The sequence below is a fragment of the Mytilus californianus genome, unplaced genomic scaffold (assembly GCF_021869535.1).
Source record: "Mytilus californianus isolate M0D057914Y unplaced genomic scaffold, xbMytCali1.0.p SCAF_7, whole genome shotgun sequence".
NCBI lineage: Eukaryota > Metazoa > Mollusca > Bivalvia > Mytilida > Mytilidae > Mytilus > Mytilus californianus.
The window spans coordinates 112,797,942-112,810,952 of record NW_026262723.1 but is presented as its reverse complement, the minus strand read 5'-3'; the positions used below and the strand labels follow the sequence as shown (position 1 = coordinate 112,810,952).

Below are 13,011 nucleotides of genomic sequence, written 5' to 3'. Positions count from 1 at the left end.
ACATAATTGGTGGCCTTTTACTGTAATTTTGATTTTGCAAATGTCAGTATTTTAATGACTATGTATGTGGACTCTCAAATGTCGCATACCTTATATTCATAATCAGGATTTGAAGTCAAAAATCTAATACGTATTTTTTTCTAAATTCGGAAAAATTACTTTCGTGTAACATAAATCATCGTCAAACTAGATGGTAAGCCTAACCATTTGTACAATATATATGAATAAAGGATGAACAACATACATCAAAACAGTTTGTTAAATATCAGGTGTAACTCTCATATGGTGTTTTATCGAGATAATTGGATGAATTTCAATAAAACAATGCCTAAGAGATATTTTAAAACAATAAATTTTAGTACTCTTTGTACATTTTTTTTTCTATTAAAATTTTGTTCCCCTCTTTACTCAATTTAAATTGCTGCACATTATCAAATCAAAAACTTTATAACACTTGTTTTAAAAGATCACCAGTAAAGTTCTTAATAGAAAACTCATTAAGCTGCAGTTAAAAATACAAGAGTTTCGCAAAATAACAACAGAATGAAAGTATAATTTTTGGAAAGTGCTAATAGCTACCAAATTTTCAAAATAAGATACTTTTGGTTTATAACTCTAGCTGTTATCAATTATGTCTGATCAAAGTTACATATATATAAAAATAGTAAAAACAAGTTGCATATTTCAACAGATTCACTTTATATAGCACTAGCATATTTTCACTATAACGGATTTTTTCAAATAACATCGTCGTTTAACTAAACTTTTTTTTTCTTTTTATCTTGAAAACTCAACAATGTTCTTTCTTGTACAATATTTCGATACTTTTGAAATTATAAAAGTTAAAACCAATATTAATGTTAAACACAAATTATAAAAGTTTGAATCCATGTGTTTATATATCATATTATATATATTAAATAAGGAGATGGGGTATAGTATGTCTATCATTATTTAAAAACTGAAGGACAAATGTTCTCTTGAACTGAATTTTAATGTGCGTATTGTTATGCGTTTACTTTTCTACATTGGCTAGAGGTATAGGGGGAGGGTTGATATCTCATAAACATGTTTAACCCCGCCGCATTTTTGCGCCTGTCCCAAGTCAGGAGCCTCTAGCCTTTGTTAGTCTTGTATTATTTTTAATTTTAGTTTCTTGTGTACAATTTGGAGTTTAGTATGGCGTTCATTATCACTGAACTAGTATATATATTTGTTTAGGGGCCAGCTGAAGGACGCCTCCGGGTGCGGGAATTTCTCGCTGCATTGAAGACCTGTTGGTGGCCTTCTGCTGTTGTCTGTTCTGTGGTCGGGTTGTTGTCTCTTTGACACATTCCCCATTTCCATTCTCAATTTTATAAAAAGAAAATTACCAATATTTTACAACTTCACTTATGTGTTTTAGATTATATTGATGTCAGTCATATTCTCTTGGATTGTAAAGAGTTATAAAGAGAAAACTGGGAAATACGACAGGGAGAAACTTCTTCTAGAGACCAAAAGACGAGCAGCAAGTCCATGTTCATCTCTTTTAGGTAAAGTTTGTTTACATAAACATACATTTCAAAGCAATGCAATATTTGTTGTTCAACCTCATATGTCCCCAATTAATCCGTTTTCATTTAAAACACTGAGGTGAAACGCTAGGGCATGACATCAATATAAAGTAATATATATTTTAAATATAAAAAAAAAACATGTAATTACTACATAAAGAATTTGATTCGATTGTTCACTTTTTGGATGAGAACAATTAAACAGTCCGGTCACCAATGAAGAAAAAATATGCATATGATCATTATGGAAACTTATGAAATATCAGTTTTTTCACAGATGACGACTGATATGTTCCAATTGTCGTAACCACAATTCAATCATTCTTTTTTCGCAAATGTGACCTACCGAATTATACGTATCATCGGGATTGTACTCACATTAGCAACAAGACGGGTGACACATATTGAGCAGGATGTTCTTATCCTACCGGAGCACACGAGATTACCCCGGGTTTTTTTGTGGGGTTCGTGTTGCTCAGTCTTTAGTTTTATATGTTGTGTTTTGTATACTGTTGTTTGTCTTTTGGTCTTTCCTTTATTTGCCATGGTGTTGTTAGTTTAGTCCCGACCTATGAGTTTGAATATCCCTTTAGTATCTTTCGCCTCTCTTTTTGAGAACCTTAAAATTCCGAAAGATTTGCCAAATACTAATTCATCTCAGGACACTTTGCCTCAAGGAGTTGGAACCTTAGTTTCTTAAACCTTATCTGTATTTGTCAACGGGAAAAAATTAGGGAGAATATAATAAATTGACAGAAACGTTATCAAGCAAAACTTATCAGAAAGATAAAATCTGTAAATAGGTCAACACGACTGAAAATTTCTTTGGACTCCATAAAAACTTTATTGCCTTAAATGACATTTTTTATCGGTGTACCGAAAGTCGCATATTGCGAGACGTTTTTAAATACCTTATCTGATTCATTTGACAATACTCCGGCGGCCCGATGGCGTAAACTATTTGTATAATATATATAAAGCTATATATTTCAGAGGTTAACTATACTCGTTGTATGATGTACATGTCTGTCTGGCAGAGTTCATTTGAACGTGACCTCATGTTCATGGTTCAGTAGTCAAAGATTTGTTTTCTTGGTTTGATCTGTTTCCCAGATACTATAAGAAAAACATTAACTACATTTGGTATATGCGATGATTTAAAGGCGTGAAATCTACATTTATCATTGGTGTTGTTAAGTTTAATTTATACTTTAAATATAACAGTTTTCTCAAGACATTCCGCATATATTCAATCATGATCAGTAAAGCAAACGAAATATTTCAGCGTGTTCACTTTTGTTATCCTTTTGGACATACACTACAGTGCATGGAGAGAAACTGTAATCTGAGAAACTAATCATCAAAATAAGGTATAAAAATATGTCAATAATCTACTTTTTCAGACGACTCCTTAGCTCCTTGAAATGAAAATTTAAACCCATTTCTTACCTTTTAGTCCAAAACTAAAGGAGATAGAGACACGCCTTTAAGAGCAAAAATGGTCAGAATGACAAGGACTAGAAATAGGTCAGATAGCCGAAATTTTCAGTCGACTTGTTATAGATGTTATTGCTATCAAATGAGGATTTTAACAATTTTAAGCATATGTATCTTTTAGCAGCTGCACCAAGAGCGCATGACACGCCCTTTGTGGCATATTGAGAACATATTGTTATAGCAACGGATGCTATCTTAAACACAGTCCCATATCGACGTCCTTACCACGGGGACATGGATTTTGCACTCCAATAGAAAATATCATTGTTCAATAGATTATACATCTTTGAAATGCCCGTATTACATACTTTTATACTAAATATAGGTTATCCCAAGGTGGTTTGGGAGATAATCAAGTACATGAAATAAACAAGTCTTGCTGCGAACACTGTTAACCCCGCCACATTCTGTATGTGCCTGTCCCAAGTCAGGAGCCTGTTATTCAGTAGTTGTCGTTTGTTGCTGTATATCATATTTGTTTTTTGCTCATTATTTTGTACATAAATCAGGCCGTTAGTTTTCTCGTTTGAATTGTTTCACATTTGTCATTTCGGGGCCTTTTATAGCTCACTATGAGGTATTGGTTTTGCTCATTGCTGACGGCCGTACGGTAACCTACAGTCATTAATTTCTATGGCATTTGGTCTCTTGTGTAGAGTTGTCTCGTTAGCAATCATACCACATCTTCTTTTTTATATGTGGTATATTATATTTGGCCACGTTTTTGCAGAAAAGGCCAAAATTTTTCTATCAGCATAAAAGATGTAACTGTACAAGTCCATGAAACCTAACAAAATCAAATGTCAGTATATAGATAGCTATTCATAATTTTTCTAATTTCTGTTGTTAAAGATGTGTACAAAAAGAAGCAAGCTCCATTGAAACCAAAGAAACTTGCTAGATTGAAAGAAAAAAGACAGCAGCGACTTCGAATGCAAGAGATATTTATAGAACTAGTTTTATATACAATATTCCTCGCTGTTTTGTATTGTGTCAGTTTTAGTAACAGGGATTCTACGTGGTATAACGTCAAAAATCTTCTAGAGCAGCATCTTGTTACATCAAATAATATCCCAGCAGGGGATTCAACGTTAAAATATGATCAGGTAATTGTCTTTCCTGTTTTATATAACGTTATTTTTACAATGTAAAAAATGTGAAGAAAAAAATACGAGTTGAGTACAGCCAGATAATACTTCAACCATATACACATATAAATGTACGATAAGGAATTAACAAATCTTGGACGAAGCATATAAACACATAAAAGCCTGGCGAGATATCCGATGCATGTATAATATGATGCGTTGTGAAAAGAGACACAAGTTATACATCACAACTATGAATAAGGGGGTGTCACTACTTATAAACTTACTAGTGACATTTTAGATACAAACTGAGCAATTATGCCAGAATTATAATTTACAGTCACAAATTCGTAATGTAATGTGCCAGGCCGAGCGTGCTTATCGACTTCATAAATCTCATCAATGACACTATAATCAAAACAGTTGGAAGGCCAAAATCATTTACGAAGTGAACTTTGGCATATAAATACTATTGTTTTTCTATACTAGTCATAGATGGTCTTGTGCAGATTTTGACAACATTTTCAAATGTTTGGTTTTAATGCTATTCAATTATTCGGCTGCTTTGATTTGACATAAAAGATCAGTCTTTTGCAGAGAAAACGTGCGTCTTTTACTAAATCCCCCAAGGGTGACTGGGGAATAGAAGTATGGTCACCATTGGTCTTTCTCCGACCGGCAGTAAAACCCTTGCTAAAGTGGGGTGTCCGTTTGGCTGTGCAGGATGTACAAATTTGCAGCCACGTCCGGTCAGAATGGGGACGTTAAATCCGATGCCTCGAGTAAAGAGAGTGCCACGCTCTTTGCACGTTAAGAACCCTTGCAACAACTCTTTGAGGGGTCCGTAGGTGACCTGTTGCAAGGTATAAACTTCTGTCCCTATCCAATACACCCTTATTTCCCGTTGCAGTCTAAATTTCTCCGACCTTAATCCCGGACGCCCCTATTACAGAACCTACATATTGTATTTATTGTTAATTGGTTCTCGTCCTGAATATGCATGAAATATTTGCCACTGGACGTCAAGCAACCAACAATCAATCAATCTTTTACTAAATTATAAGGCTGATATTTTTTATGAGCTTTTACAACCTTTTTGTCGATACCACTAGTACTGCCTGTCGACGTTTTTCCCCCAAAGAAAATACAAGCCATGTAGTCAGTACTACTGTTCCAACATGAAATATCAATGATACGTCATTTTGTAAATTTACTGTTCATTAAACTGTAAAATCTCTACTGTTTTTTTATAATAATTTTTTCTTTGCTCTTCAATCTGACGTACGAGTTTTTATAGATCTCAAACATCTACCTCAATCTAATATTATTTTCGTCGTTATACGCCGTCTTATACAGGACATATTATAGGATACCGTAGTCCGTCCGATTGTCCATCCGTATGTTAACTCAAAAAATATTTTTCGTGATCTCATAGTTGCATCAATTTTATCATGCCAGAGTTATGGGCCTTTATTCATGAATAATTTGAAACCTTCTCAAATGTTGTACAAAAAAATCTCATAATTGAAAACAAATTTTAGATTTTTATCTTGCCATTTGTTCATTTTTACCTTTGTTTTATCCAACTGTAAATAGGCCCGTCATTCATTTTGAAGTAATAATCAAATAGATTGATTGATTGTTGTTTGCTTAACGTCCAGTGGCGAATAATCAAATAGATATGTAGCTTATGTTATCCATTCATAATTCAATATGTATAACTAAGACGCAAAATATGAAATTCACCTGATAACATCTGTGGTCATATGTCTTATACTATTAGAATGTTTTACAGGTTACAACTGCATCTAATTTATATGTATGGATCGATGATACCCTTATCCCGTTTCTTTTTCCACGGTATCATACCAATGGAGATCAACTGAATGCAGATAGAAGATTATATGTACAAGACCAAGTAAATTTTCGTGTTGGTCCAATGAGACTGAGACAACTAAGAGCAGTTCAAGGTACGATACATAAAACATGTAATGTAATTTGTATAACTTGGCCGATGAATTTAATGACCGGTTCTGACCAATGAAATTAAAGATTAGAGCTTACTCTGGCATCAATTATCTTAGTAGTTGTGTCTGTTCTCTTTAGAATTTTGGCAAATTTCAATCAAACAATATTCGTATTCACAAGCTGAATAATAACATTATATAAGTGGCTGGAGTCTAAAGTGCTTTTTTAGATTTTCCTTCGTCTGGAACGCACTAACCTAGACATTTGAAAGCCATAATATTTACATTCTTAAACGCATACTAAAGTAGATGATAATACAAGACATGAACATACAGGTTGACAGTCTTCACAAAATTCATAATAGTTTGCCAGAGTGATAATAAGATAACACTCAAAAACGCAACTTGTATACGAAAAGACAAAACTAGTATAATAAGCAAGCTCTCAATTGATTTTAACTAAGTTTCTTCAATTCAATCGGGCGTTGTCTTTTTCACTTGAAGGTGAACTTTATTTTTTGAAAGTCATATAATATAAATGTAGGTATTGACTTTTTCAGAGCCATGTAGGACACAGTTCTGGGGTAATTTTACCTGTTATGATGAATATTCCATTTACGGAGAGGATGATGTAAACTATTGTGTAGCCTGGCAGCCTCGCCCTTGTGTCAGAGGTCAAGCTGTATATAATATGACATCTGCTGCCTGGAATTTTGTTTCGTCTGTTGATATTTGGGGACTTCCGGTGATAGGACTACAATCTACATATGGCGGTGGTGGATACATAGCAGAATTCATTGTCAACTACAACATATCACGTCTAATTCTTAATGATTTGTATAAATACACATGGATAGATCGTGCAACACGAGCCATTTTTACAGAATTCACCTTGTACAACGTGGATGACAATGTTTTTGTCTTCATCACGTTTTTGACCGAATTTCCGGAAACAGGTGGTGTCATTAAAAGTACATCAATCAAACCGTTTCGACCTTATCAACATATCGGAAGCCTTGGTTTGTTCATCTTTATTTGTGAAATTATTGTACTAATTGGAATACTTATATTTTCTGTTCATAAATTTCTTTTGATTCGGAGATATGGTAAGAAGATGTTGAAAGAATTATGGCATGTTCTTGACATAATCATTATTTTATTATTCTTTGTTTGTACCGTAATGTATATCGGTAGATGGATAATGATTAATTTGGCAATGGAAAAATGGGAAAGCCATAAGAATAAATACGTCAACTTCAGTCATATTGCTTCATGGGACGAACTGTTTAACGTTTTTTTGGCATTCATTATATTTCTGACAACAATGCGAATCATGCGAGTTCTCAGCTATAATGAAAGAATAAATCAATTTGGAAATGTTCTTTCTCACGTGAGTCGTGATCTGTGTGGGTGTTTTGTTATGTTTGTGATCGTGTATGTAGCATTTTTTACTTTCGGACATCTTATATTTGGCAGGCATTTAGAAACATACAAAAACTTATTCGTGTCATCAACGACATTGGTCAATGCTATTATCGGTAAGAACAGTATCAATGATCTGTTTTCTGTGGAACCGGTTTTGGGAAGAGCCTATTACTTTTTCTTTGTTTTGTTTTTGTTGTGGATTATGATGACAATGATGAATGCAACATTAAATGTAGGTATTACAACCGTTAGGAACAAACCTGTTCGGTCAACATACGGCATCACAAACATTGTAGCAAGCTTCTGGAAAGAGGCTGTTGGTCTCATTATTGCATCAAATAATGCCACAACAAAAGACAAGATCAAATTGTCACCACACTACGTATTAAGTAAGGAAGTTCCAAAGCAAATAGAAATTATACGTCTGGAAGATTCAACACAGATGGAAATAATAAAACCGAACGTCGATTTAACGAAAAAGAAAATACGACCAAGACGTATTTATCAGTAGTACTAATATAATCCACGTGCACAACTTGATCTTAAAGTTATTTTTAACATTGCAAATGCGATATATACCGTTGAGTTTTGTTTAAAAACGGGACAACATATAAAGTGACTACTTAAACAGTTGATGCATTCAAATCGTTTTCTGAAATCAACCTTTTTTCTGTGCACCAATAAACTTGTGCGATATTCGTTTGATGTGAAATAATCGTGTTTTGTCTGAGAAATATTTCATCAATAAAAGATCTTTTATCATCGTTTTTCTTTAAAAATGCCATCTTATTGACTAATCTTATTTCAATGCGCTCTAGATTAATTCACCTCTTGCTATTTGAGGCATAAAATACCAAATCTGCTTTTGTTTGCCGGCTTTATATCATTGTCAGTGTAAAAAGATGTTCCTGGTGTGGGATTGAACATATTCAATTTTCAAATTACATAAATCCCTTTAGAAGATACAAATTAAGGTGCAAAAAATCTAAGCGAACGCATGAACTGAAATAGGAGCGAGACCGGATGCACCTTAAGGGCTTGACAATTTTCCGGCATAATTGCCATCAATATATAATAGAGAATAAGGGAATGATGAGTTAATGGAACAGAGAAAGCAATCCAACAGACCAATCAAACCTTAAATAACAATGTGACAACTCGTCAACCAATTATCGTTGTTTGACAACGTCAGTTACATATCACAAGTAGTCAAATCAATTTGTAATCACATGCAGCTGAGACGATAAAAAAATATTACGTAAAAATCAAAACAAAAAAACAAAACAGGAGACTGTGAAGACATTGGACAGAAACATTCTGATTGTGCAGTTTGTTTGTCTGCGGTCCTTATCCGACTGCTGTGTACATTATCGTCAAGACATAGAAAAATCAAAATAATGAACTAAGAGGAGTGTGAAGAACTTGGATGGGGACATAAAGTTGGAGTAAGGTACCGACAGGTACATTATCGACTTGAAATTAATATGGCGCATTACATGACATTTAATACATAAAAAGTAATATTTAAGTTCATATTGCAATAAGTCATACATAATGGACAAACGCCATAATATGTGAGACAATCTGCTTCCCCCTCCCTTCACCTCCTAGACCCTTAATTTGTAAATTGCTAGATGATGACTTTGCAACATACTGTTCCATTAAAACTTCAAAATAAGGTGTTTCGTTGGATCACGTCTTAACATTGTTTTGTAACATTGTTTAAAAGCTTTTCAATTGTTTTTCTTCATTTCAAATCCGTTAACTGGAATGGAGTCGACTGTTTCAGGTGGGAATGCTTTTCAGATCTATTCCTTCAATATTAGCTTGGTGAATCAGATGTAAGGGAACCCTCTTTTCCAAGTGGTGGTATGTTAAAGCTTTCAGACTTTTGTGTTTTATATAGGTGAACAAGATTTAAGGAAACTTTTTGATATAGTAGTCGGATTTTGCTCAATGTGGTTTACCACATATAATCTTATTGTGGAATGGAGTAGGAATAAGTTGTAACTGTATGTTGTTAACATGACCGTTATTTAAGACAGAGATTAAATTGGAAGAATTTGTACAAGTTGCACATATTGTTTTCTTATTTTCAATGGAACGCACTTTTTGTAGGGCAATGATAACTTTCTTAACTATTGTTGTTGGTAATGTTAACAATGTACTTATCTAACTGATTTAGTTTTGGTTGGGTTCGTGCTGCTTAGTTGTTATTTTTTTATGTTGTGTTTGTATAATGTTATGTGTCGTTTGGCCGTTTATAGTTTTTCGCTATGGCATTGTCAATTATTTTTCGACTCATGAGTTTGAATATTTCTGTGATATCTTACTCCTCTCTTCTACAATGATGGGGATCGTAGAGTAAAATTTATAGTTCTAGGACATAAAAAATCTGTCCACACTGATCTAAAGAAGAAATACATTCTGGACATTATGATCGACAACATAGTTCTTAAGGTTAGTGGAATGATCTCTCAACAAACTATCGGTATTCCAGTTGGTACTAATTGTGTGTACACTGCCCGATTAGATTCTGTACTCTTTCAAGACAACTTCTCAAACAAAAAGCATTTTACCTTATTCTTTAATTTCTCATTCAGATATATTGATTATATCCTGTGACTCAATAATTAACATTTTAGTGCGTGCTTGTATCTGATATATCAACGTGATTCATGAGATTTATGATACTACTGAAACTATGTTTGCTTCATATTTAGATCGTTTTCCTGATGTTGACACAGATGAGCATCTATGACAAACATATGACAGTTTTAGCTTTTCCATGCCCTGCAGAAGTTGTAATGTCACCATCACGAGTTGGTTTACCGCTACAATGTGTCTGCCTCTCAATTTACTAGCGATGTTTTCGCGGTGTCTAAAATCTGTAGTCTGATCTGTAAATTTTCCGATTTCGTTCGTTTCACTTTTGTAACATATTTGACTAAATGTTGATTCGCATGAATGATGAAACATCCATAGCAGGAGACGTTTTCCCTCTCAACGCGTATGCGATTCCTTTAGATTTTTTGTTATCGTTAATGTATATAAGATATTGATTCACTACGATAGAACTGTTTTCTCGGACCAATGTCTGTTATATGTCTGTTTTGTTTTACTAACGTCATTCTGTCCTGCTTTTCAATATAGTTTTATAAGAATTCTTCCACTGCTTTATAAATTGTTTATATATTCCGTTATTATAATTCTTATTAAATGTTATGGCTTTCGACCTCATTTAATTTTCCCATTACATTTAATTAATCATGATTTTACGAAATGGCAAGAAAACACTATACACCAATCCTTCAAGGATATTCACGTTCTCAAAAAACGTCATTCCAAATATAAATTCAACCGCCGTCAATCGAAATTCAACTTCTAAATTTAGCACTTTTAACAATTGTGTCAAAGGTGGTAATGCTGCTGAAGCCAGATTCTTAAATAAAAATGCACGTGGATATCCATACATATTCTCGTGCAATGCCAGAAAATAACTAAACTGATCTAGATTATCTTCTGACAATACTATGAGGTCATCCACAATATTAAATTCGTAAGATTCCAATCACTCGAAACGATCCAGAAATAACAAGGGCAATCGCATAAACAATTTGAAGATTCCCGTAAATTATCGAACTGTCTTGGATTAAACGACTGCAGACAGCATATCTCCTGGGTCAATATACTTGTAAAAGGGAACATATCTAAAACTTCTTCTATTGATATCATGAATTTTGTTGATGAAAGACAACGTAATAATAGGTCTCGTGGCAAACATATAAATCGTAATCAACAAATTAAACATCGTATAAATTTTACACTTGATGATCTATCTATATTTAAAAACAATGGTAGGCATCAATTATTATGTAAACTAGGTCAAATACCAATAAGTAAGTTACATAATGTTTTCAAGGAATGTGACACAATCTCGTTCTTCAGCCCACTCAATGTTTATTCGTGTATAATTTCAACGTTTTGCCACCATAGGCTGTTCCCGTGTATCGATAAACCTGAAGTTCATAAACGGCACTTTATGAAAATTAAATACATAAACAGAGGTATTGATTTCATCTACTTATCGAGTATATTTAATGACTTTACCATTCAAAACTTTCTACCTTCCTATTTTGATAACACAGAACCACCTATTATTTCGTGTACATACAAAAAACCCAGCAGAAGTTTAATTTTCAATTATGTGTCAATAACATCAAACGTAATAAGAAATTAGAAAATAATACTTCTCTAACCTGAAACTGTGAATCGTCGAATTTTTTATATGATCTCTATTCCCATGTTATCACGGGAGACCTCAATATCCCTTCCTAGAATTAGATATTACAGGGGAACTCTACACTAAAATTTATGACAAAAGGGACGATTTTTTGTCCCCATTGTTAATTTTCCTTTTTTGGACGATGATGTTCCTTTGGCACCATCTTATGGTGTTAATATATCACAACTCGTTCGTTATGCCCGTGTCTGTTGTGACGTTTTGTATTTAAATTAATGTAATCTATGTATTACTGGTACATTATTAAGTCAGGGATTTCGTTACCACCTTTAAACTTTTACTAAATTCTTCCATAGATATAAAGAGTTGGTTTTGATTGTACTTGTAGAAAACGTATTTCAAACGGGATAGCACATCCACATTTTTACGGAGATACTGTTTTCCGACCCCGAAAATTTAGAAAAGATCCAGGTAAACTTATCGATCCTTTAAATAAACTTATTCGAAAAGGTTACCAATTCAACACTGTAATTACATTTTTGAATATTGTGTTTATTGGTATTAATATTCATTTTGTTATCAGTAAATTAAAATCAAACTAAATATTATTGTTATATACATGTGCACATTCATTGCTCTACAATCTGTAGATACCTGTATCTTGGCATTGCACAAGATAATATTTTTCTCTGTCGATTTATGACATCTTGACACTAAACCCATTGGATGTTGAATGTGTACTGATTGATAATTTAGTCTTAGATGCATGATTTTTGTTATTAGTTGTTATTGGCTTTGAACTAGCTACTAGTAACTGCGAGTACCTTTAGATATGTACTTTGTGTTTTTTTGGGATGTACAAGTACCTGTCCACGTCCACTTTGTATTTTTGTTAGATTTATTTCTATTTGTATCCATCTCATAACTTATGCCTTTTTCAACTGATTTTTATAGTTTGTTCTAATGTTGTACTGCAATACCACTGTCCCAGGTAAGGAAGGGGGTCGACGCCTTCAAACTAGTTTTACCCCAACACATTCTGTATGTGCCTGTCCCAAGTCAGGAACCTTTAATTCAGTAGTTGTCGTTTGTTGCAGTGTTACATATTTTTTCTTCGTTCATTATTTAGTACATAAAATAGGTCGTTAATTTTCTCGTTTGAATTGTTTTACATTTGTCATTTCGGGATCTTTTATAGCTGACTATGCGGTATGGGCTTTGCGCATTGTTGAAGG

At 33.5% G+C, this 13,011-nt stretch overlaps 2 protein-coding genes across 2 annotated transcripts in view; both read left to right on the top strand.

Moving 5' to 3' along the window:
* Positions 1 to 1,452, top strand: part of LOC127709637 (polycystin family receptor for egg jelly-like) — a 110,762-nt gene extending 109,310 nt beyond the window's left edge. Inside the window, exon 9 of the mRNA XM_052215243.1 lies at positions 1,406 to 1,452. Within this exon, the coding sequence (XP_052071203.1) occupies positions 1,406 to 1,452 (47 nt within the window). The remainder of the gene's footprint in view (positions 1 to 1,405) is intronic.
* A 4,509-nt stretch (positions 1,453 to 5,961) lies between these two features.
* The window catches only part of LOC127708016 (polycystin-2-like), a 109,184-nt gene continuing 102,134 nt past the window's right edge, over positions 5,962 to 13,011 (top strand). The window contains exon 1 of the mRNA XM_052212806.1: positions 5,962 to 6,111. Within this exon, the coding sequence (XP_052068766.1) occupies positions 6,081 to 6,111 (31 nt within the window). The 5' untranslated portion in view covers positions 5,962 to 6,080. The remainder of the gene's footprint in view (positions 6,112 to 13,011) is intronic.